The 25635-nt window shown below is 39.1% G+C and overlaps 1 protein-coding gene across 1 annotated transcript in view; it reads right to left on the bottom strand.

Annotated features, from left to right (window-relative positions):
* The window catches only part of CR1 (complement C3b/C4b receptor 1 (Knops blood group)), a 159818-nt gene extending 134423 nt beyond the window's left edge, over positions 1–25395 (bottom strand). Inside the window, 24 exon segments of the mRNA XM_082413050.1 lie at positions 958–1146; positions 2236–2421; positions 3465–3857; positions 4722–4804; positions 5160–5288; positions 5290–5309; positions 5311–5498; positions 5885–6289; positions 7209–7285; positions 7580–7670; positions 7751–7927; positions 8529–8936; positions 9458–9540; positions 9768–9867; positions 9953–10141; positions 11544–11933; positions 13103–13188; positions 13825–13927; positions 14010–14186; positions 16103–16501; positions 17063–17148; positions 17576–17675; positions 19046–19225; positions 25263–25395. Coding sequence (XP_082269176.1) covers positions 958–1146; positions 2236–2421; positions 3465–3857; positions 4722–4804; positions 5160–5288; positions 5290–5309; positions 5311–5498; positions 5885–6289; positions 7209–7285; positions 7580–7670; positions 7751–7927; positions 8529–8936; positions 9458–9540; positions 9768–9867; positions 9953–10141; positions 11544–11933; positions 13103–13188; positions 13825–13927; positions 14010–14186; positions 16103–16501; positions 17063–17148; positions 17576–17675; positions 19046–19225; positions 25263–25320 — 4297 coding nt within the window. The 5' untranslated portion in view covers positions 25321–25395.
* Between the last annotated feature and the right edge of the window lie 240 nt (positions 25396–25635).

Genomic DNA, 25635 nt, shown 5'->3' with positions numbered 1-25635 from the left:
CAGGCTCAGTAGTTGTGGAGCACGGGCTTAGTTGCTCCGTGGTGTGTGGGATCTTCCCAGACGAGGACTCGAACCTGTGTCTCCTGCATTGGCAGGTGGATTCTTAACCACTGCACCACCAGGGAAGTCCCTACCCACTCTTTCTTCATTTCTTATGTAACAACTTCATTGGCCTTTAAATTTTTTTTCCACATTAATTAAGTTGGGGTAGTTCATTCATGAAAAAAACCAATAAACTCAACTTTATAATCAGGGATTTCTCAGGTCAGAATGCAAACATTAACTTTTACAACAGGTTGGTTAACATATTTTTGGAGGCCCCTGTCATATTGCTAAGCACTTATAAATAAATCAAGATTCAGCAATAACAGAAGTCTCAGCAGCAAGTCCTTTCAAAATACAGTCTGTCCTCTGTATCTGTGGATTCAACCAACCACAGATCAAAAATATTCGAAAAAGCAAAACATTTCAGAAAGTTCCAAAAAGCAAAACTCACACTGCGAGCCCAGCAACGATTTACATAACATTTACATTATATTAGGTATTATAAGTAATCTAGAAATGATTTAAAGTATACAGGAGGATATGCACAGGTTATATGCAAGTACTATGCCATTTTTTATAAGGGACTTAAGTATCTGCAGATTTTGATATTCAAGGGGGTCCTGGAACCAATCCCCCTGAGGATACCAAAGGACAACTCTATAAGGTTGTTAGTTTTGCACCTTTTAAATTAGTGCTCTCCTCTCTTTATTTCCTTTCTTTACTTTCCCCATTCTCTGAAAGTCTCACTTTTACTACAGTAGACCACCAACTTCAAATTCATCTGTTACTATACCACTGGTCACAGACCTATGTCAGTTTAAAACCCAGGAGTCCCTAACATTGAGGGATACCACTCACTCTCTTCTTTCCAGTGAAACAAGTAGGAGCTGCAGTGAAGCCCTTTGTACTTACTTGGGGATTTGCAAACAGCCAGGGGAGGGTTCCATCCGTGATCTTCCTGACACTGGCTCTGGGGACTGCCTTCTAGGGTATACCCATCTTCACATTCTAAAGTGATGACAGCTCCATACTGATACATTTTTCCAGGCTCCAGCCCACTCTGGATTCCATTTATATGCTCTGGGAAGCTACAGTTCACCTCTGAAATTAAAGGAATCTAATTGAAGCTGAGTCATATTTTGACATTTTACCAAGAACGTAGATACTGCCCTTAATGGAAAGGTTTATGAAACCAATTTCGTTTATTCTCAGTTAGTAAAACTTCACTGAAATAACACAAAATGATGTCCTAGGCATAGCCTTTTAGTGTCAGCCATCTACCTCAGGAACGTCCAGGTAATCATACCAGATTACTTTCCTATTTTGTGCTTTAGTTTCTAAACCAATAATGTTGAATAATTTTTGTGGCTTCTTAGAGAAATGATGAGGGCTGAATGAGTAACATTAAGACTTCTGAATTTTTGTTTCATCAACTTTGACTCTTATTCTCCAATTCTTCTTACATGTAAATGCTTCCTCATTTCTTCTTTCATCTTTTCAGTGTAGGGGCCAATAGTGTGAGATTTTGGATTTGAACCTGACTCTAGGATTTTCTAGCTGTGGGACTTTGTGTAAGTTACAAATCTCTCCATTCTACTGGGACCTCATCTATAATACAGGGATAATGGCACCAATCACTGATATGGTTCTCACAAGGATTAAATGAGATAATGCATGCAAAGTGCTGTGCACAGTATCTGGCATATGGTAAGAAGTGCTTAACTAATATTCAGTATTAATTCATTACTCATATTTCATATGCACTGCTTATGATAATGAAAATGACATTCTGAAACTTTTATAAAAATATACCTATAATCCTACCACCACTTAGAGGAAACATACTCAAAAGATAACTTTACTTTTTATGAGTATTTTGTCAAATGCACACTTATAATAACTGTAACCACAGTGTAAATTCAATCTGTACTTTAGTTGTTTGATTTACATAAAGACTTCAACTTTCCATATTTAAATGACTACATAAGTGATAGCTCAGATAGAGCCTCAGCCACTTTTCTTATTTTGCAGTATTTAGATGACTTCATCTATTAATCCAATTAAATGCATTTAATTAAATGATCCAATTAATGCATTTATTTGGCTATTTTAAGTTGAAAGTACCTAACTGAATATATCTATTTCGGACAAATTTTATTTAAAAAATAAGAAAACAAATAAACAACACACCTTTGCAATAAGGGACAGGTCCGTTCCAGGTTCCCTCATGTGTGCAAAGAAGGAGTGCCTCTCCTACAAGCAGGTAGCCTTGGTTGCAGCTATACAGGATTGACATTCCGGGAGAAAATCGAGCTATGTCTCCACCAGTATGATTTCCGTGGGGGATCTTAAATGGATGTTGACATCCTAAGAAAGCTTAGACACCAATTTAAAAAGATCTTTAATTTAGTACAGAGGAACACATAGCCAGCAAATGGGTGATAGCAATACAGAAAGAAGACAGGCAACAAGCCAACTAGTCAGTATCCAAAAATATTCATTTAGCCCAAACCAAACAGTACAGAACAGAGATTTGCATTTCCTACCTATATCATATATGATCTGAAGACAAATGTCAAATGGAAGACAATGAAACATCAGTGGTTACAGCCCACAATTGTAATCTATCAGAGAATAGTAATCTTTTCTTTTCTCTTTAAATGGTAAAAAGGCTGTAGTCAAGGGTCACACCCTCAAATATCTACAGGAGCCAGGAAGTGAAGCCACCAGATATGGTAAGTCACAGAGCACCTGTCCTTCTAAAAATGGCAGCCACTGCCCAATTCGAGATACTGGTACCTTGCAGGAAAGCAGAGGGGGCCCTCACTGTATCACAGGTTCACTGTTTGCCTTGGGTGGTGGAGATGGGTTTCACTTAAAATAAGACTACTGTGCTAGCCAAAGAAAACAGTTTTGAACTCAGTTCTTGGTCACCAGTTGGCAGCCTCTGTTGTAGATAGCCACTGATAGGGATAAAACTACCGATGATAACTAAAATTACAAGACAATTCAGTGAGTTTTAAGGCCAGCTCCACTCTCTAGAATACTCAAAGATCCCTTTCTGGCTTGTATCACAGCCTTACATATCAAATTATCAAGCAATATTACTGCCAAACATTTGCCCAAAATGGTATGTGCATTTTCCCCATTCTAAAGTAATAAAAATAATAAACTTGGGAGACTCCATCAGTTTCGAAGTTAACCATTATCCTTTCATGTACCTTTTTTCAACAAGCTTAGAAAGAAAAGGGAAAAAAAGAATGAGCTGAGAAGATAAGGCAAGGCAGGTATTTTGTAAAATAATATGACTGCCTTAGCTTTTACTTGCTTTTCTTTAGGCGGAATGGCAAGTGCAGATTCAAAACCCTTTTTCTTTATTCTGTGCAACATCTCATATTTTAGTGCTGAAAATATCTTACCCTTTTTGATACAAGTTGGTACAGCTGGCACCCATTTGTTGTCAGTATGACACCTAATCAAGTGACTCCCATTCATGATGAAGCCGGGATCACAGGCAACATGTACTATGTCATTGTGGGAATATGAAGAACGAGTTTTATTTAGCTTGTATCCATGTGTGACCTCTGGATTAGGGCAGTGAGTCACAGGAGGAGATTTTATGCACTGTGGGGGAGGTCCACTCCAAGATCCACGTCCTTTAGAATCACTTATGCACCGTATACTTTTCTCTCCCAGAAGATAGAATCCTTGGTCACATTCATAAGAGATTTCATTTCCATACAGAAAGTGTTCTGCCATCACACCCCTGTGCCTCCCATTGTTAATCACTGGTGGAGGTTGACAGTGGATAACTGCAGAAGAGATTAGGAAAGTCTACTTCAGCTAGTACACCATGGTGGACAGTTTTCAATCAGATACTATAAAACTAAATAATAAAACTATGCAACTGCATGTAGTGCACATAGCTATTAAGTTATTTAAATTTTAGATGCTGGATTATGCTTTCTTTTAAAAAGCTTTATTAAATTTTTGACTACATGAATAATACACACTCATTCCAAAAAAGATTCAGAAAATGCAGTAAAGTATTAAGAAAGGAGTAAATACAGCTATGTTCTCATGAAATAGAGAAATAGTCTCTTTTTGTTATTTTTTAAATTTTGAGCAATTAGCAGGTATATGGCAAATACAGTCATTCCTCAGTATCCACAGGGGATTGGTTCCAGAATCCCCCATCAATACCAAATTCTGAGGATGCTCAAGCCCCTTATATAAAATAGCATAGTGTTTGCATATAACCTACGCCCAACCTCCTATATACTTTAAATCATCTCTAGATGACTTATAATACCTAATACAATGTAAACGCTGTGTAAATAGTTGTAAGTAAAATGTAAATGCTAGGTAAATAGTAGCCAGCACATAGCAAATTCAAGTTTAGCTTTTGGAAGCTTTCAGGATTTTTAAAAAAATATTTTTGATCTGCAGTCGATTGACTCCATGGATTTGAAACCTTCAGCTACAGAGGGCCAACTGTATTCATTTCCTACTTGACAATTTTGTTTCCCAATGCTAGTACCATCCAAACACTAAAACATGTTTCTTATGTACACTGAGCTAGAACACATCGACTGTTAAGGTATAGATTAGTTCTGTAGTGACCTGGTCTCTTTAATCCCCTACAACCCACTGACAACTTTTTTTTTTTAACTTACCTTTACAAAGTGGAATCTTTTGGAACCAAACCCTATTCTTATCACCTTGACATTTCCGATAAGCATGTCCAGTCAACTGGTACCTAGAGAGAGATTATAATACGTTTTCTCTTCCTAAAAATCACGTCTCTGAAACCTAGCCTCCTCAAACCACTAATACAGAGGCACTTCTAAATAAGAAATTTGGCAGAAAGGAGTCAAAACTCCTGGCCCTTCAAGTAAGCAAACTACTTTAGACTTAGAGTTACTCCCAACAAAGCCATTTCCATGTCAAGAAAGGACTGAAAAGTTAGAGATGCTACTTAGACCTTTGGAACCTCACAATCTCTGTTAGTGTGACAACGAGGAACCTCTAGAGGGAGTCACCAAGACAAACTGAGGCTAGAATTAATGCACAAAGCAAGGTGGAGACCCTTTCTGAGAATGAATCATACTTACCCATCTTGGCAGGACATATTAACTGGTACCACAGGTGAACCAAGTGGAAGCTCTTGAAGACCTTCCTTCAAGGGTTGGCATGGTGCTTCTAGAGGAGCAAAGTTGGAATTACTTATACATGACTGATATAAAAGAGAAAGACAACTCAGGAACTGAAAGTACCTTCACACCGAGGGGCAGAAGGACTCCAATTTCCTGAAGGCATACAGTGAATGGATCTGTTTCCCACAAGCAAGTAGCCAGGATCACAGGTGTAGTCTACAGTCATCCCAGAGACAAAGAGGACCCTATTTCCACCTGTATGCCGACCATGGTGGAGCCCAGAAGGTGGCTGACAGCCTAAAGAAAAAACTTCCCACATAAATACCAACAAAAACTCAAGAACACTAAGTATACAACATTTGACAATAGACAGTCTGAAACTTTTAAGCCAAAGATCATCAAGCTCTTATTCATTACTGAGTGCTTTCTGCTCTTTTGAAGGAACCTGGAACCTTAAAAAAGATCCTCTCAATTATTTACCCTGACTGTATCCCAGATCCAAGGGAGCATTTGCAGAAAGAATATATACAACAACACACATAGACTGTTTTGTTACAGAATGGAAGAAATGGGACAGTAATCTATGCCCCCTTGCTTTTTTCCATAACTCTAGCTTTGGGTGGAAGATAATAAACAAGAATAAACAAGTAAATACCTCATTTTTCTCTCCACTGAGTTTTTACCTTTTTCACAAACTGGTATTTCAGGATCCCAGGTGTTATTGGCTTTGCAACGAACCTGACTGCTGCCCTTCAAAGTAAATCCATTATTACACTTGAATATCACACTGTCATTGTAGAAATATGGGGCTTCCTTGCTAGATATCTTGTATCCATTTGCAACGTGGACATGTGAGCACTGAACAGCAGGGAGGGAAAGTTTACAGAGAGGAGCGGGTCCACTCCAGATGCCCATCTCTTGATCGTTGCTTGTACAACGGATGGTGCTCTCCCCAATGAGGTTGAACTTCACTCCTCTCTCTGGCCCGGGGTTACATGTGTAAGTGACTGTGGTACCATATAGGACATCTGAGGAACTCCCTGTGTGTACTCCATTGTAGATAACAGGGGGTGGTGGGCAGGTGATATCTGGAGAGATGAAAAGTTACTGTACAGTTCTGTTCCAGTATTAAACACCAAAGAAGAGAAATGAGGCTGGTTATGAATCTTTTGTTATCAGGTTTCTTGAAGCATATGGGTGAGATGTGATGATATGCATTCTATCAAAGCTCATTATTACGCAAAATTCAGTTTAAAAGATTTCATAGGAAAGATTTTTGTAATGTGTTAAAAATGAAGATGTAGATCAATATCATATTGTGAGGCAGTAAAGTCTGATAGCAAATTATTAATTAAGAGAAGAATTCTTTTTTTAATAACCAATAGGTCAATAAAAGGCACAGGGGAATAGAATTAAACTTTTTTGAGATGGTACATTGTTTTGCTGTGGTGATATGATAGGCTAGCCAAGAATATTTATTGTTGATTGAACATCTACTTTTTGACAGGCAATTGTCTCATCTGCAAAGGAGGGATGGGGTAGTACCATTTAATTATAATAACTTTGAGGTCTGCAGTCTGATGCTAATGTTGCAGATAAGAGGCTAGAGTTCAGAGAAGTTACATAAGTTGCCCCTGGTCAATAAGCAGTAGAAATAGAATCCGAGTTCAGATCCCACACCAGTTCCCTTTCTCTCCACTAAACTACAGTGTACCCAAAATTAAGGATGGTGGCTCATATACTCACTGACCTCATTACTCTTATTCTCCCATATCACAAAAGAGAATCAGTAACTAAATGCATTTAAATTAAGTGATTGCTAGGCTTTGAAGTAAAAGAAAGCAAAACTGTGCAACTATAACTGTTGACAAAGTGAATAGAACAGAATCTAATATTTTTATTCCCATAACATGCCTAAAACAGAAATCTCACAGGATTCTAGACCCTCTGTTATTCATATTTATAGATCTCACATTATTCAAGATTCTTTGTTATTTTTCTACTCACCTTTACAGAGACGAATCTCCATAAACCAAGGAATTGTGCCTTGACACTGCTGATAAACACTCTCGCTTAGCCGGTACCTAGGGACAAAGAGTCATGACATTTTGCCATCTGGTGACCACTAACCTAAGCAAGAGCTATTGACTCAATAGCAGACACATTACTTTCAGTACAGGAATCAATAGGAACAAAAACGTAGCCAGCATCAGCACAACCCACCCATTGCACAGCATAGTTTCCATTAATGGAAAAATAGAGTGATCACACTTCCATGAACACGTGACAGAGGGGGTCTTTGAGATTAACTCCTACACAGAGCTTGCAATGTAACTGATAAGCCAGACCTAGTTCAGACTGAGACAGTCCTCACTCACCCTTCATCACAAGAAGAGTTGACATCTGGTCTGATAAGTTGGTTCTTGGGTTTTTTAAAGACTTGCTTTCCTATAGGTTCACATTCTGCCACTAAAAAAAGAGAGGAGGATGAGAAGTCAACTCAAGGCAATCTCAAAACCAAAAAAACATCGACATTCAAAGCCTGGAACCTTTGCATGTGGGGGCAGTGGGTATCCACACTCCCTCAGAGGTACAATGTATGGATTCTTCTCCCACCAGCACATAGCCAGGGTCGCAGCTATATTTTATGGATGTTCCAGGGTCAAAGCGAATCATGTGTCTATCTTCCTTTTGCCCATGGAGGATTTTAGGAGGAGCTTGACAATCTAAAGGAAAGACACAGAATTTTTCTTATGTAAACAATGATAGGAAGAAACTGAGCCAAAGAAAGTGACATTTATGCTACAATTCCACTCTGGTGGCAGTTGTACAGTACAGAAGTAATCTTGCAGCCCAATTTTGGGTAATTTTAGACCAGTGGTTGTCAATTTTTTTTCTGCATTTAGGCAGCTGCAGATTTTTTTTTTTCCATTCCCACTGGGTGCTCCAATTCCTCTGTTGTACAAGGAATCATCTTGTACATTTCGAATGGGAGATTCTGACCTATCTGTAGGGTTATTTTGCTGAAGTCAAAATCACTTTTCTTTTAAGAAATCACTGTTAAGACAAACATTTTTTCCCAGTTGTTTTCCCTTTAAAGAAATAGGCAACTTAGTGGTCCCTAATGATTTTTCCCCCCAAGGATAATCCTACAAAATGAATGGGAGACAGTGTTTAAAAAGCCTTCTATATAATTTATCTTCACTATATTTTGTAAAATTGAGGGGACTGGAAGTTGGACAAGGCCCTGCTGAACTCCATAACCCCTTCTCTAATGCTTCAGAAGGATGAATCAGTGGCACCTGTTCCAAGCATTGGAATACCCACCCTTTTCACAGACTGGTACCGATGGTTCCCATGTGCCTTGGGCATTACATCGGATTCCCTTGCTGCCCTTCATGGTGAAGCCAAATACGCAAGCAAATACCACAGTGTCATTATAGGAATATTGATCTTTCTGCCCGGATGATATTTGGCCTCTTAGGATCTGGGGAGGTGGACACCGAACCTCAGAAACAGAAAGTTCACAGCGTGGGGCAGGGCCGCTCCAGGTCCCAGTCTTCTGACTATCAGTGGTACAATGGATAGTTCTCTCCCCAGTGAGGATGAAGTTCACTCCTTGCTCTGGGCCCCGGTCACAGGTATAAGTGACTGTGCTTCCATACCGAACATTCACTGAAGAGCTGCCCGTATGTCTTCCATTGAGAATAGAAGGAGGTGGTGGGCAAAGAATTTCTAGGAAATTACAGAGAGAGATGACAAGATTCCAACTGTACTACAAACAAAGAATGTCTCGGGTGTTGCTACATGCCACTCTCACATCCTGGGTTCAGGGACAGTAATATTGGAATCTGTAATGAATCTGTCAAAGCGACTATAGCAATATAATTCAGAAAGTATGATTTAAAGCTTTATTCCTTAATATATCTACTTTGCTGATCCTTTGATTTCTTTTACCAAGTGTATAATCTCCTTTATGTGCATGACCTGGCTGGCAAATGTACATAGCTTTCAGAGAAAGAAAAGCTTAGAAACCCTGTTTTACTTGAGTAAGCAAAGGACAAAGAGATAATTCAAGGATGTTTCAGTGAAGAACATATCCCTTAAAGATCTAAAGATCTCTGGGGGAGATCCTTGTTCTATAAGATCCTGTATAGTAACAACTGGAGGAAACACTTTCAGTTAAGCTGAGAATGTGGTGTCCTGTTGAACCTCTGGCCAAGGAACGAGTTGCAAACCACAGTCACTTAACATACCTTCACATACTGGCATCTTGGTCCAAAAAGTACGCTGTCCAACAATTACACACTGGCTAGAAGGTTGGCCTTGTAATCGATACCTGGAGACAAAGGGAGGTCATTCAGAACTATTAGGCAGAACAAAACCCTCTATTTAAAATCCAAATTCACTTAATTTGTGGGCACCAACTCCTTTTATTGGCATTATCTCTCACAACCTTAAGCTGTCCATCGACCGTCACAGAGAAGCCTTCTGCAGGTTTCACAGTTCACACCATGCACACATAAGTCAAATGAGTTAAATCTCATAGGCCCTCTAGACACTCACCCTTCACTACAGGAAAAGTTCACAGTTGCACCAACCCGAAGACTTGTGGGCCTCTTTAACTGCCCATTGAGAAATGGTCCTGGAGGTTCACACTGTGCCTCTAAGAAAACAAGCCAAAGATGAGCAAAGTGTGGCAAGTAACATAATAGCCCAAATTCTTAACATTGATTGTAAATTTAGGGTACCTTTACATGTGGGAGTGACAGCACTCCAGTCTCCCGAAGACAAACAGCGAATGGTCTTTTCTCCAAGAAGCAAGTAACCAGGTTCACAGCTGTAGGTCACGGACAATCCTGGGGCAAAGGAATCAACACTCTCCCCTGTGTGATGCCCATTGGCGATTGTGGGAAGTGATGGACACTCCAGGGGGATATCTTTACACACACACATTAGGAAAAAGGTCATCAGATAGCTCCTTCACAGTCTGTATTTTGACTTAGTACATACATCCAAATAAATGATACATGGTCTATGCTCAGCAGTCGTCATTAATTTTCGACTCAGTCTTTTAAAGATCAAACAGGTATGGTTTAATTATATCCATTTTATACCGCAAATAGTACATTATTTTTTATTTTTAGTTACACTTTATGAATCACATTTGCAGCGTGAAAAACTTCAATTACCAAAAAAAAGTCCATTTTCACTCATACTCTCATTCTACCCTTAAGCCTATTTTCTGCTCCAAAAGTAGCATGTTGTTATTTATGGGGTTATCCTGCCAGATACTAGTAATATAGTGTTTTTGGATCCTATACATGATATATCTATACACATATTTTGGGTGTGTATGTATACTCAATACATATTATTCTAGGCCCTGCTTTATTTGCTTAATAATCTATATCTTTCCATGTCAATACATATAGGCCTATCTAAATCTTTATAATCTTTAATCCTATCTATAATCTTTAATTGTTTTTCATGGTCACCCCATTTGAGACTATCTTCAGATCTTCCCTTCCTCCAAGATTATATATCTGTTTACAGATAGATAGAATCATATTTTTCTAATAGTAATTTTTTCAACTCTTTAATCAATTTAGAATTTATCAATATTGTTCTTTATTAAGAAAATAAATACCTTATTTTGATGGTATAATTTTTGTCAAGTATTGCCAGTTCCCATAATTACATCACTGAAATTCAGATTTAGAGTTCAGCAGCAACATAAACCACACCAAATAATAAGGAAAGGAAGAGCTTACAGTACTTCTTATTTTCAAAGTTACTTGATTTGAAATGTTATGGCTTAGGACATGAGTTTGAAAAATAGTGGATCACTCAGAAAGTATTTATAGAGGCCAAAGAGATCAGCACATCATTTCTGCCAGACTATACTAACAGCTTTTGTAGATCAATTTTAAATCCACTCATTGTGTTTTTGCTATTAGAGCCCACATTTCTTCTCATTTTAACAATAACTCAGATATGCAGTTGAAAACTGTAAAACCCAATTCCCGCAGTCCAAACAAATTCTGGCCCCCATCCTTGTGGGACTTATTCCATTCAATTATTAGGTGTGTTTAGTTAGATTTTCCCATTATACTTTAAAATTCTTTGCTCTACTGATGTTTGTTGAATGAATATTTATATCCCTCTACAACCAAGAAAAAGCCAGGAAATCATAATTTTCACCATTTCCGTTGCTTCCTCCCTCCACCCTTACCACTCACACATCCACACTGTTCTTCCTTCAGAATGATACCAAACTTAATCTGCACAGAAATGCGAGGCTCCAAGTTCCTGAATCAGTTTTATTTTCATTCTACTCACCACTTTCACAGGTTGGTAGTGGTGTTGGCCCCCATGTTTTATTTGCTTGGCACCAAACAGTTTTGTTTCCTTTCATGGTGAAGTTGGTATTACAGGTAAATGTCACAGAATCACCATGTCTGTATGGTGGTCTAGACATTTTATTTCTGTATCCACCTGGTACTATGGGCTCAGAGCAAATAGAATTTTTATTGTAATATTCACATATAGGAGCAGCTTTATCCCAGATTCCATTCACTTTGTCTTTAGTTATACAAAAAAGAATACTTTCTCCAATGAGGCGGAAGGCACCCAAACAGCTGTACCTCACCACAGCGTTAACAGCTATGGAACCAGAATGATAACTATTCCGCCCATTTTTGATAGGAGGAGGAGGGTCACAAAAAATCCCTGCAAAGTAGAAAAGAAAATATGTGGTCATACTGATCATGACAATAAGATTCAAATTTAGATAAAAGTCCAAATATAGGTCATGGCACTTTTTCAGAAATAGACTTAGAAATTTGTATAATTTATTTCTTACTCATAGTCCCTGCCTGTCCCCAAGTTCCTAAATTCTTACCTTTCTCTTGATCCTCAGCAAACAAAGCAATATAGAACTATAAGCCATCTTGACCAAACAATAACAATGAAACAGAATTTATTGAATAGTTCTGTGTCTAATCAACTTTAATAATGAAACAAAAGGCAAACAGTACATGAAAATAATATATTAATGACATACTAATCACACGTGGAGAGGCACCATGGACTAATGAAATCTGGGCTCATTAGACCTGGTTTCAAATCCCCACAGTCATTCAATAGCTGTGTGACCTTAGGCAAGTCTCACCCTCTTTAAGCCTCGGTTTCCTAGTCTAGTATAATTCAAGGTTGTAATGAGAATCCAGTGACATAAAAGTACCTGAAAGGGGCAAGTACAATACCTGGAACATACTAATTATGCAGTGCCTGTTTCAAAAACACAGCTGGGGCTATAAGTAGTGAGACCACATTCTGTCCCGTTACAAAAGATACTGCAGCCTCACTGCAAGTCATTTGTCATCCTTTGATGCTGGTCCCATTTGAAAGACCCACAGGAAGTGATCAGAGGTTTGGAATAGTGACCTCATATCTTTTATTTATTTGTCCTAATAGACATGAAAATATTAATTGTTTATAGCTGCGTTGGTATATGCACACCTTTCCTGAGTGAGTCTTAGAATAAAGGAAAAATTGCCAACCTCCAAAACTTCTGGTTGATTTCCATTTAGCTCCAAGAATTGCTCATCAGATGAGGAAATGGCATAAGAAGACACAGCCAAACCATTTCAGCACATCAGTACTATTCATTTTCAGTAGGGATAATTTTTGAGAGCCTTTATCCTTATACACATAGAATACTCAATACCATATGTAGTCAACTAAATAAATTTAGTTTTTGTCTGCATTCTAGAACATATAGAAGAGTGGCATATATATGTTCATATTGATAAGATTTTATAATTGATAAATGCATGAGAATACACCAAAAATCAAGAGGCACGATCCACACTTTATTATTTTTGCTTTCTACTCACGTTCACAGACAGGAAACTTATTATTCCAGAGTACTCTCATTCCTTCTGAGACACACTGACTAGAAGATTGGCCATTTAACCGGTACCTTAAACAATAAGGGGTAGCAAATCATCACCAGAACAAACTAATTCTCGGTTGCATGGAATTCATCACTTCTCTCAAGTATATGGTATTAATAGCCTCTATTTTTGTAAGCATTTCTGGCTTAAGGAAAATGTCTAAGATTGTGAATCAGCTAAGCTATGTGAGGCCTTCAGACCAGCTGAAAACACAGAGAAAACAGTCCTAATGATCTGTTCTTTTCTTGAATTCTCTCTTTCCTCTTTGGCAACCAAATGTCAAGATTTTCTTGACAATTAGAAGGAAATAACCTAAGTTCCTAGTAAAGAAAACATCAGAGACTTTGTTCCCTAAGCTCACTTTAAAGAGTCCCTCTTACTGAACCCCCAACATCTATTCAGACTCCATAATAGAAGCCTTAACTTCAGAGCCCAAACTTTGCTTTTGCAAATGATGAAAGGATAATTCTCAGCTTTGGCTGGCCATGCACAATTTACACATTTGGGGGAAATCAATGGAATTTGCTTAATAACAGAATTCTTAATCATAAAGGGTAAAGAAAAGGAGAGAAAAAAATTTTAACTACCTTTAAAGATCACACTTTGCAATGCTTAGCTATGGATCATAGGCCTCAAGTCAGGCCCCATCACCTTGCACTCACCCCTTATCACAAACAAATGCAACCTCTGCCCCAAGCTGGAGATTAGGAGGAGCTACCACATGACCGTTGAGAAGTTGGTTTGGAATGGCATCACATGATTTTGCTAGGAAAAAAGAGACAAGGCTGGCACATGAAGAGTCAGGAAACAGCTAAGTTTCCTTGAGATGGAATAGACCTTTAGGCACCTTCACATTTGGGGGCTGGATGGCTCCAGGTTCCCAAGGATGTACACTGCATAGGGTTAGTTCCAATGAGAGTATAGCCAGGCTCACAGCTGTAGGACACTTCCTGTCCAACTGCAAAGAATTCCTCATCCAATTTGTTATGATTACCATGGTAGATATGTGGAGGTGGTAGACACCCTGAGAAAAGAACAGGACCAGAGTCCTTTTATTTCTGAAATAAGAACTTTCTTCTCTACAACCTAAGCCAACTTGAGGTTGGCAGGAGTCGGATGAAGGTGGTCATGTCAATTCTCCAAAGTATAAGGCAGACACTCTTTTGGGTGAGCTGCAGTGGGGCTAACATGTGTTTCATATTCTAGACACGATCAACCTTTCATCTATCTTCCTCTGTACCTTGATCTATGCCAAGAAACATTATTCCCATTCATCATTTTCCCATTTCATTTAAATGGATATACTCTCTCACTAATGTTGTAGCCAAAGGAATCAAACTATTATAATGCATTTTTACCACCAAAAATCTCCTCTTTCTTCCTGCTTCCCAAACCACTGATGAAGTTTCTGAGCCTTGTTGGGGGGGCTCCCAATGTTGCCAGGTTTTTAATAAGTCAGGCACTTCTCAATAAGAGTAGGGGAAAAAGGGGGAATGCGGGAAGTGACTTGATCTTAACTCTAGCCTTATTCCATAAAGCCTACGTTTTTCAATAGGAGAATGTATAATACCTATAGTAATTTGAATCAAATTCTGATCAGCCCATTTCTCCCATTGGCCTGGCCAATAGGATTGAGAGTTTATTTCATCCTCATTTAAATAAAATCTAATCACATATGATTTTTTTAACATCTTTATTGGAGTATAATTGCTTTTCAATGGTGTGTTAGTTTCTGCTTTATAACAAAGTGAATCAGTTATACATATACATATGTCCCCATATCTCTTCCCTCTTGCATCTCCCTCCCTCCCACCCTCCCTATCCCACCCCTCTAGGTGGTCACAAAGCACAGAGCTGATCTCCCTGTGCTATGCATCTGCCTCCCACTAGCTATCTATTTTACTTTTGGTAGTGTATATATGTCCATGCCACTCTCTCACTTTGTCCCAGCTTATCCTTCCCCCTCCCTGTATCCTCAAGTCCATTCTCTAGTAGGTCTGTGTCTTTATTCCTGTCTTGCCTCTAGGTTCTTCATGACCATTTTTTTTTTAGATTCCATATATATGTGTTAGCATACGGTATTTGTTTTTCTCTTTCTGACCTACTTCACTCTCTATGATAGACTCTAGGTCCATCCACCTCACTACAAATAACTCAATTTCGTTTCTTTTTATGGCTGAGTAATATTCCATTGTATATATGTGCCACATCTTCTTTATCCATTCATCTGTTGATGGACACTTAGGTTGCTTCCATGTCCTGGCTATTGTAAATAGAGCTGCAATGAACATTTTGGTACATGACTCTTTTTGAATTATGGTTTTCTCAGGGTGTATGCTCAGTAGTGGGATTGCTGGGTCGCATGGTAGTTCTATTTTTAGTTTTTTAAGGAACCTCCATACTGTTCTCCAGAGTGGCTGTATCAATTTACATTCCCACCAACAGTGCAAGAGGGTTCCCTTCTCTCCACACCCTCTCCAGCATTTATTGTTTGTAGATTTTTTGATGATGGCCATTCTGACTGGTGTGAGATGATATCTCATTGTAGTTTTGATTTGCATTTCTCTAAAGATTAATGATATTGAGCATTCTTTCATGTGTTTGTTGGCAATCTCATGTGTTTGTTGGCAATCACATATGATTTTAATCATATAAAAATCTCTGGTCATTAGCTCTGGTACTACCTGCTTTTTTTTTTTTAAGTGTCTTCTAATTTCCCCTACATTAATGCATATCTAGCACTGTCCCAGAATATAGTAAATTTCCCAACTCTTCTACATTTAGATACTACTTTCAAAGTTTACTTTTAAATTCTTTAACCAGGACACCCAACTACATACACTCACTGTCTTTATCTTCCTCTTCTCATAGGTACCATATATCTATTCCTCCCAAAGTCTCAATTTATTTCTAGATCCCCAAAGTTTCAGCCCAACTCACCCTTGAAGCACCTTGGCAGTGGAGGGTTCCATTTGCTGTTTGGTTGGCACCATACTGTGTTGCTGCCTTTCATGGTAAAGCCAGGCTTACACTTAAACATCACAGAATCATTTAAGGAAAATGAGCGTTTAAATCCAGATTCCATAATTCCATTTTCAACTTCTGGAATTGGGCATTTGACTACATGAATACACCGAGGGGGAGGGCTGCTCCAGATGCCAACTCGATTGTCTTTGCTGGTGCAATATATTGACTTCTCACCCACGAGGTCAAACAGCTTTTTCCCATTCGGTCCAACATGGCACTTATAAGTAACCACCATTCCATAGTAAAAGTCCTCGCTACTGCTGCTGTAAAAGTCTCCATTGGAGATGGCGGGGGGTGACTCACAAGGAATAGCTTGGGGGGGATGGGGTAGATAGGAAAAGAGAGAAGGCATTTAAATGTTATACCTTCTGGGAATTTTGTCTTAACTCTTGCAAACCAAACTTCCACTTAGCCTACAATTAACCCCTATTATTGAAATTCTGTATCCTCATCTCAAAGATGGTTCTAAATGGGAAGTAGCAAGGTAGGAAGATACATGGAACTGGCCTGATAAAAACCCACAAAAATATGATCTGGTCACCAGTCCTGACCACCAGAGTACAGATAAACTGTTACAAAAGATAAAATGTACATTTTGCATGGACTAAAGTTGGCAGTGTGTAATCTTGTGGCATATTTTAGATTTGAGCACTTATTCACTATGAGATAATGTACCATCAAAGGACAGTAAGCAAAGGAAAGTGTAATAGGATTGGGGGCATAGAAGAAGATAAACCACAGATCTGTGTCCAGAACTACTCAAGCCAAGTGTAACCCAACTGGGTACTTATTTTGATGTGTAGATGCCCACTTTCCCTTTGGAGGGTGACAAGAGGAATTACCTAGGTGCAATAAAGGGAAAATTCTACTCACATTCACAAAAAGGCATGTCCTTATCCCAGGTTACAATATTGTCTGAGATAATACATGTGGCAGAGGAGTCACCAATGAGTCGATATCTAAAGACAAAGAGATGAGTGATCATCTCCCAGCTGGACATTTTAGGAAAGCTTAGTTCTTTTTCCACTGAAAGAATGGCAAAGAATAGAATATCATATATGACAAATAATGGTGACAGATTAAGGACTCATACAAAAGATTCAACAATCTAAAGACAAATGAAATTTGACCTCCTGGTCAGTAACACTGAAGATTTAAAATTGGAAGAAGAATAGCCCAAACTTTTTTCTCTTCTAGGGATCCTCTCTAGTGGGTAATCCTGAAGAGTTGCCTCTGGAGCAGATCAGAGAAGTGATTCTCTTTTTACTTATCTATGGTTAAGGGTGGGTGGCAATTATTCAGCTCTCTTTTGGAAGATGGGTGATTTCTGGTTGAAACTAGTGTTCTAATATCCATGTACTCTGGAGATGTCTCCTGGTGACTCACCCTTTATCACAAGAATATGTAATTGTTGACCCAAACACGATACCCCTGGGTGCAAGGACAAAGCCATGGAGGAGTTCTCTAGGACTTACACATGATTTACCTATAAGGGAAAACAAGACAAAACAGGATTTGGGACTGGGATTTGGGGGATGTTTTGTGTTTTACATTAAATTCCAACCTGACTGGACTTGCTGAGTAGTTTACTTATGTTTATTCAAAGAAATTTGGGGCATTTACAGAACTTCTATCTTCCAAAGGATCAGTCAACTCCATAACACTATTTGTTTAATGCATGTAGTCTATATTTCTGAGCATGGATGCAAACATTATTTGTAGTCAACCATAATTTATAATCTCTATTTCCCCTTTTTATACTCTGTCAGTTGATGGCAACATCTACCAAGTTCTATGGCTTAAAACAAACAAACAAATAAACAAACAAACAAAACCTCACAGTCATCATTTCCTATCTGTAACTCATTTTCTCTACCCCCTGCCCTTAATTCAATAGATCACCAAGTTTTCATGACTGAATTCCAGAAATCTCTCTCCAAACCAACTATTTTGCCACCACTAGAATCTCTCATTGGATCATCGAGTAATAAAATTTACCTTTCTAATGCTGGTCGCCATTGGTCCAGCACATCTTCTACGCTGCTGCACACATTATCTTTCAGAAGTATAAAGGTGGTCATGTCACTCCCCACATTCAAAAACTTACACTGACTTACCATTGTTTATTGGAAAAGAATGCATGGCTTACCACACTTAAACTCCAATCCACTTAATCAACTACTATTCCTCACCATGCACCTTACATTCTAACCACTCTGAATTTTCCTATTTTCCAGAGACGTCATGTTCTTCCATACCTTTATGTGTTGGCATATGCTGTTTCCTCTGTCTGTAGTGCCTAGATTTCTCTATTCTCCTAGATAGCACTTATTATTTACTTCTCTATGATATCATAAAATTTTATCTCTATAAATAAAAGCAATTACACCATAGTACAGTATTTGTTCAAAAACCAGTCTTTACAAATACTATAGGACTTCCTCAATGACAGAGACTAGCAGGTTAATTTTTATGTCTCTTCCAAGCCCCACCATCTAGCCTAATGCTTCATACCCAGTGGTTACTCAAAAATATTTCTTGAATTGAGTTGGGTGAAAACTAATATGAGGTGAAACTAATATTCCTTGTATACTAACTTCTAAGATCACTGTAACACAGTACAGAGACCATAGAACAAGGTCATGAAGATTATAGGATAAACAGGGTTGGCCAGCTGTGTGACTTAACCCCAACACATGATACTTAATACCCTTAGGAGTAAAAGAAAACATGGAGAACCTAGCAGCCCCCTTCATTTGAGATTACTTACTTTCTCATCTTTTATCTTGAAAATAATAGGTTAGTGCATAGAGACATGCTATAGACCCAAAGATTCTTCTATTACTGATTACTCACGTTTACAGATTGGCTGAGCATCTGACCACTTGGAGGTCTCTAGGCAGGTGATAAAGAATGACCTCTTGACATACCCAGGAAGGCATTCATATTCCCAAGTTGTCCCAACAGCAAACTCAGACTGATCACTCTGAATTTTAGGCTTAGCAAAAGGATACCTTGGCAGGAACTTACACTGACCTAAAGACAAAGACCACAGGAATATCAAAACTAAGAGAGGCTAAAATCTCTGTTCAGCTTGTTTTGTCACCAGTTACAATAACTTTGATCTTTAGACAGTAAACCCAAGATGTCAATATTTCCTGGGTCAAAGAAGATATATCTTGCAGTATGAATGCATATACAGAGAAATAAGCTCGGGAGTTCAAAGGCTTTTTAGGATAGACTTCAGAAGAAGAGCTGGAGAAAATCATTTTTTAATAAAATTCCATAAAGACCCTGGAGTTGTTCTATCTTCTTACAACCTCATAAATAAAAACTAAAACCTTATAAGTAAAAACTTTTCTGGGATAGCACAGGAAACAAGTATATCAAGTATATCAGACCTGGAAAGCTCATCACATGTATGATCCTCTAAAATTACTTTAATGAATTAACATTACTATCTTAGTCATTAAACCCTTAGGTCCTAGCAAGAAGAAAATAGGGTTGTTTTTATTCTTCATTATTTTATTCCATTAACTTAGTAGAGTAATATACCCCCAAAAGAGTTTAGTAAATACTTCCTGATGGGTACCAGATAAAAGGAGCCAGTTTTTTCAAGACACTTCTCTGTGACTTAAAATAATTATGATGATGATTATGATGATGAAGATGAAACAAACCTTATTCTAGGAGATGGGTAAGAAACTGTAACACCCAGATACTTGAGGATGTACCTGGAAAAGAATTTTTCTAAGTATGAAAGAGAGTTCAAGTTTCAACTCCAGAATGGTGGTATATTTGAATATCAAATTTATAAATCTCCTTTTTCAAACAAATCTGAAACTGATACAGGTGCAAGTCAAAGAACAAACATGGACTAACTGACACAAAGGCAAACACAGAACTCCCAAAGCTGTGGCCAGACCCAACCTTTTTGTAGCCCAACACTTCTGTTGGAGAAGTCATATGGACAGGATCTAAGAATAGCCATTACTCTTGGGACCCAGATCCCACTGTAGGTCTCCTATTTCTTTCCTCAACTCCTTTGGTTTCCTCCATTAACACCTACAAATGTTTCCAAATGCATACTTTCGCAAAACAGCAAGACTCTATAGGGAAAGTCAGGGTTTGACCTCAATGAAGACCAACTTCACGACCCTGCTGTTATTTGTACCAATTCACCCTAATCAAATGATTTAACCTGTAATTATCCAATGTGAATAAGGGCAATCCTAAATAATTTTCCACAATCTGAAAACCAATTTGAGTTTACAAGATTTAATCATTAGTGATGACATGGACTGAGAAGTAACCAAGATCTTGAAGCAAAAAAAGTAGAAGGTGAAAGGAGATAAGAATCATACTTTCTGGATGAGAAACAATGGGAAATTTTTATCTTCAATGAGACTTAGGGACACCTGTCTCTTGGGGGACACCAGCTCTTATTAGTAATGATTTTGCCAAAATCCCAGGTCACAGGACAGAATTTCCAGCAATCATGTTCTCTTTCATATCAGAAAAGGGAAAGTTAGCCTATGAACCATTAAGTAACATTAATTCTCTTAAGGGTCATTGGACCCTCTTCACATTTTTTTTTTCTCTTCACATCTTTTTAAAATCAGGAGTAAACATCAGTGTAGATCATGACTGGATATAAAATAGAATATAGTGACAAAACATTGACATACACATCCCTTGAACCATATTAAAACTAACTAGGCAAAGGCCTTTCTAGAGAACAGAAATACATTTAACTCTTTATCTGTGTCTAAGGGGATTTACCTGGACTGGCTTAGAAATCCATTTGAAATGAATGAAGAACAAATATACAAGATGATCAAAATAACCCTGAAATTTAGGTCAGACAGCAGGTAGAAGGAAAAATTATTATTGATAATGAGAATTATTATGATCACATAACATAACTCTGGGTTTCCTGGCTATCTGATCATTTTTGAATGATGGGTGTGCATATCAACCAAGATACTGTCTTAAGCACAGAATATGCATCGGTGAACATTAGACACAAGGCTCTCACATTCATGGAATTTATATTCCAATAGAGGGAGAGAGACCATAAATAAATACCAATAAATAAATAGATCGTAGGTAAAGGAAATAAACAGAGTGATGTATCAAAATGTAATGCACTGGAAAAAGGAGGGGACAGGATGGCATATGACTTCAGTTATGATGGTTAAAGAAGGCTTATGAAGAGGAGACATTTGAGTTATGACTGAAGGATAAGAAGGTGCCAGCCAGACAGGTAAAGTGCTGGGTAAAAGCATGTTAGGCAGAAGCCTAACAGCAGGGATGGATTTACTATGCTTTAGGGATAAACGAAATGCAAGTGTGGCTGGAACTTAGTGATCAGAGTGAAATGGAATCGAGTTAAAAAGCCCTGAAGGAAGGATTACACAGGGCTTCTTAGTCCACAGGAGTATGTCCCCGTGTTTTTCTGGGTAGGAGTCACTGGAGAGTTCAAGCAAGAGAGTCACATGGCCTGATTTAACTTTTTAAAAAAATAGTCTAGCAATTGGATGGCGAATGGACTGGACTTTTACTTTCAGAAGTAGGGAGTGTAGTCTGGAAGGTATTATAGTAGCTTAGACCAAAAAAATGAAGCTTGAGCACAAGGAGACAGTGAGAAGTGGGTGACTCTGTTGTACTTAAATGTGGGGCTAAGGGAATGGGAGGATTCAGTAATGGCTTCTAGGCTTTTGACTTGAGCTCTTGGTTGATGGTAATACCATGTACTGAGATTCATCAGGCAATAAAGACAGATAAAGGCCTTGATCTCATGGCACTTGTATACCAGTGAGGGAACAAACAAGTAAATAAATAAGAAGGTTTTATATGATGATAGGTGCTCTGTGGAAAATAAAACATGGTTATGTGATAGAGAGTGACCTGGGGTATAGACTACTTCAGGTAAGAGTCAGAGCATCACAGAAAAGTGTCAGTGGAGCTGAGACCTGAATGTTGAGGAGTCAGGTAAGGGATGACCCATAGAAGAGCATTTTAAGAGAGGAACACCTAGTGCATAGTTAAACAAACATGACTCCGTTTAAGGAATAGAAAGAAGGCCAGTGTGGCTGGAGAAGAGTCAGTGAGGGAGGAGTACAGAGAACTTCAGAGAAGCAGAGGCCTGGAGTTGAGGTTAAGGAGCATGGATTTTGTCCTAATGTGATGGGTAGCCCTTGGCATGTTTTAACCAGAGGAGAGAAAAAATCTGATCTCAGATGGAGGTAGATGATTGGAAAATAAGGGAATTCCTACTTAATGATTTTATTTTCTTAGTGTTGGTTAAGGTGAGGCAGTCAGTCAAGGCAAGAGTGAAATTTAACAGCGCAGGAAATTTGAATTGGTTTATGCAAATAGATAAAAGGAGAAAAATGAAAACACTCTGAGAAGGAAATTTGCTCTTTAAGATACTTGCTTCAGAATTTTCCAGAGTGCTTGTTAAATCTCAGCTTCCTGGGCCACCCCCCACCCCCCGCAAACATATGAATCTCTGGAAGGTGAGATGGAACCCAGAAACCTGTATTCTAAAAAGGCACCACGACTCCTCAAAAAATTAACAATAGAACTACCATATGATCCAGCAATTCCACTTCTGGGGATATATACAAAGGAAATGAAAATACTAACTTGAAAAGATAACTACACCCCCATGTTCATAGTGACATTATTTACAAATGGAAACAGCCAACTCATGGAAACAGCCTAGGTGTCCATCAATAGATGAACGGATAAAGAAGTTGTGGATGAATATATACGATGGAATATTATTCAGCCATTAAAAAAACAAGGGAATCCTACCACTTGCAACAACATGGATGGACCTTGAAGGCATTATACTAAGTGAAATAAGTCACACAGAGACATACAAGTAATGTATGATCTCACTTTTATGTGGAATCTAAAAACAAAAAGACAAAATTCAGAAAAAAAGAGATCAGATTTGTGGTTATGGGAGGCAGGGAGTGGGAGGAGAGAGAATTGGAGGAAGGTGGTCAAAAGATTCAAACTTCCAGTTATAAGAAAAATAAGTACTAGTGATGCAATGTGCAACATGATGACTATAGTTAACATGGTTTTACGATACGTAGGAAATTTGTTAATAGAGTAGATCCTAAGATTTCTCATCACAAGGAGAAAATTTTTCTTTTCTTTGTATTGTATCTATATGAGGTGATGGATGTTAACTAAACTTACTATGGTAATCATTCCACAATATATGCAAATCAAACCATCCTGCAAAAGTCAGGAGGGGGCGTGGGTATAGCATGAGCAAAGGACCTTGGGGTGTCGGTCAGGCAAGAAGATGAGTGGTGCATTTGTGATAGGAAGCAGTGGGGAATCAGGAGGGGCATGCTTAGGTGAGATCCAATTACCAAAGGCTTGAAAGGCTGAAGACAGATTTTTTTTTTTAATTCCACAGGCAGTAGGAAGCCCTTTTAGATTTTTGAGCAAGGGAGTGGAATAATGAAAAAAAAAAGTTTTTAAATTTTAGTTTTCACCATTGGAAAAGTTAAAGACTAGTATCAGAATAACCTGTAAGAGAGGAGGTTGTTACAAAGATAATCATAATGAATATGATTAAAATATTGGTGTAAGAATAAGACAAACAACAGAAGCACGTTAGCTGTGACAGTCGACAGAAAGGTAGACCTGGCCTTTCGTGCGTCTGGAGTTAAATGACCGAAAGGATGGTCCTGCTCTGGTACTGGAAGGGGATGCTCTGGCATCCTTGTAGGGTACAATGAATTGACAGGGCTGGAAAAGAAGTTGATTTTCAATTGATAATATCCTCTCTGAAATTTAGAAAAAGGAATGGAATGCTGGCAAGAAGTCAGGTCGGGAACTGTAACACACGGGAGGTGTTAGAGAATGCTGTGAAAGTGCGTTTGTTCAAAGATTTAATATGTAGGAGAGAGAGAGATGAAGATAATGGTTTGGGGAAATGTTCAGTTAAGGGTCAGGATAAAGTTGAATGTCAGGAAGCAGACAAAGTGAAATGTGATAGAACAAACGTATGCACTATCCCTTAACAAGCTGGGAGTGGTCAAGCTTAAATGCCGACTCCATCAAAACAGGTCCAGACAGTTGTCTTATTACTGGCATCTAGTAGTAACATCCAACATCTAACTTTCATTTGCCTAATTTCATCTGATATTCAGGGCAGCCGAGTAAGTGTAGGGCTGCCTATCTCTAGTTTCATTTTACCGATGAAGAAACTGAGGCTAGGGAGCGAAATGACTTGCCAAAAGTCACGCAGGTATTGAGGTCTGTATACAGTAAACTTCTTAATAAACTGGGAATCCAATGTACTCTGAAAATTATTAAAAAGTTATACCTATCTTATCACCTAGAGACTCCAATCTTAAAAAATTACAATTCTTCTTTAAAATTAAGCCAATCTGGAGGAAGAAAATTATAATAAACGTTTAATGACACCTTCTGGAGCCCTTGCCATTACAGAAGGTAAATAACACAAAGAACTGCAATTTTTATTCACGTATCAACTTTTCTAAATAACTCAAGATGTTTATCGTTTAGAACCACGCCTGGGGATCAGACATTATTCTTATTCTGGGAAGGCAGCAGGAGGCTGTGCTGCTTTTACCAGGCAGGAGGGAGTTCAGTGTGCGCAGAAACTCCCGCGCCTAGCGGAGCATGCAACCGAGTCGCATGCACTCAGCACGAGTAGGTTTCGGATATGTGTCCGGGCGTTAGAGCTCGCAGACCTCCAGACCCAGAGCGCTGAGCACATGCTGAGTCCCGGGGGCGGGGAGCCCGGAGAGCACAGAGCGGGCACGCCACGCCACAAGCCACACTGGGCAGATCACATAGTGCGTCTCTGATGCAGCCTGCAATTCTGGTGGTCCCCCAGCCCAGGAGGAGCGAGCAAGGATATTCAGGACCAAGAGATCTCGGGGTCCCCCAAAGCGAGCGAGGCATGCAAGACTGCCCCGCCTTCTAACTTTTGACTGTCTCCTTTGCATCGCGGCACAGTGGCCGTCCCGGCCCCAGACGCGTCCCTACCTCCGTGCTCCCATTCCCAGCTCACCGAGGACCCCTGGCACGGCGAGAGCCAAGAAAACCCAGAGCGGACCCGCGGCGCCCATGCCAAGGCTGCAGCCCCAGCGGCTGGATGCGTCTGAGACCCGCGAGCCTCCGGCAGCTCCGGAATGACAGGGCTGGAGAAGGGGGCAGCTGCAAGCAGGGGAAGGTGGGCCCTTAAGTAGTGTCTGGCACCACGTGCTAGCTTGAGCGCACACCTGCTGGCTGCTGGGGGCGGGACCACGCGGTGAGGGCTGCAGAGGGGGCGAGGGGTTGGCCGGGGGCGGGTGGGCGGAAGAACTCTGATTCAGTCTTTGGCTCAGATTCTACTCGTCAGTGCAGTGGCTTTCCAACGTTTTTGACCACGCCACCCAGTGCAT

This window comes from Balaenoptera physalus (assembly GCF_965194825.1).
Source record: "Balaenoptera physalus genome assembly, chromosome: 1".
NCBI lineage: Eukaryota > Metazoa > Chordata > Mammalia > Artiodactyla > Balaenopteridae > Balaenoptera > Balaenoptera physalus.
The sequence above is the reverse complement of the archived record's forward strand: the minus strand, read 5'-3'. Positions and strand labels throughout refer to the sequence as shown.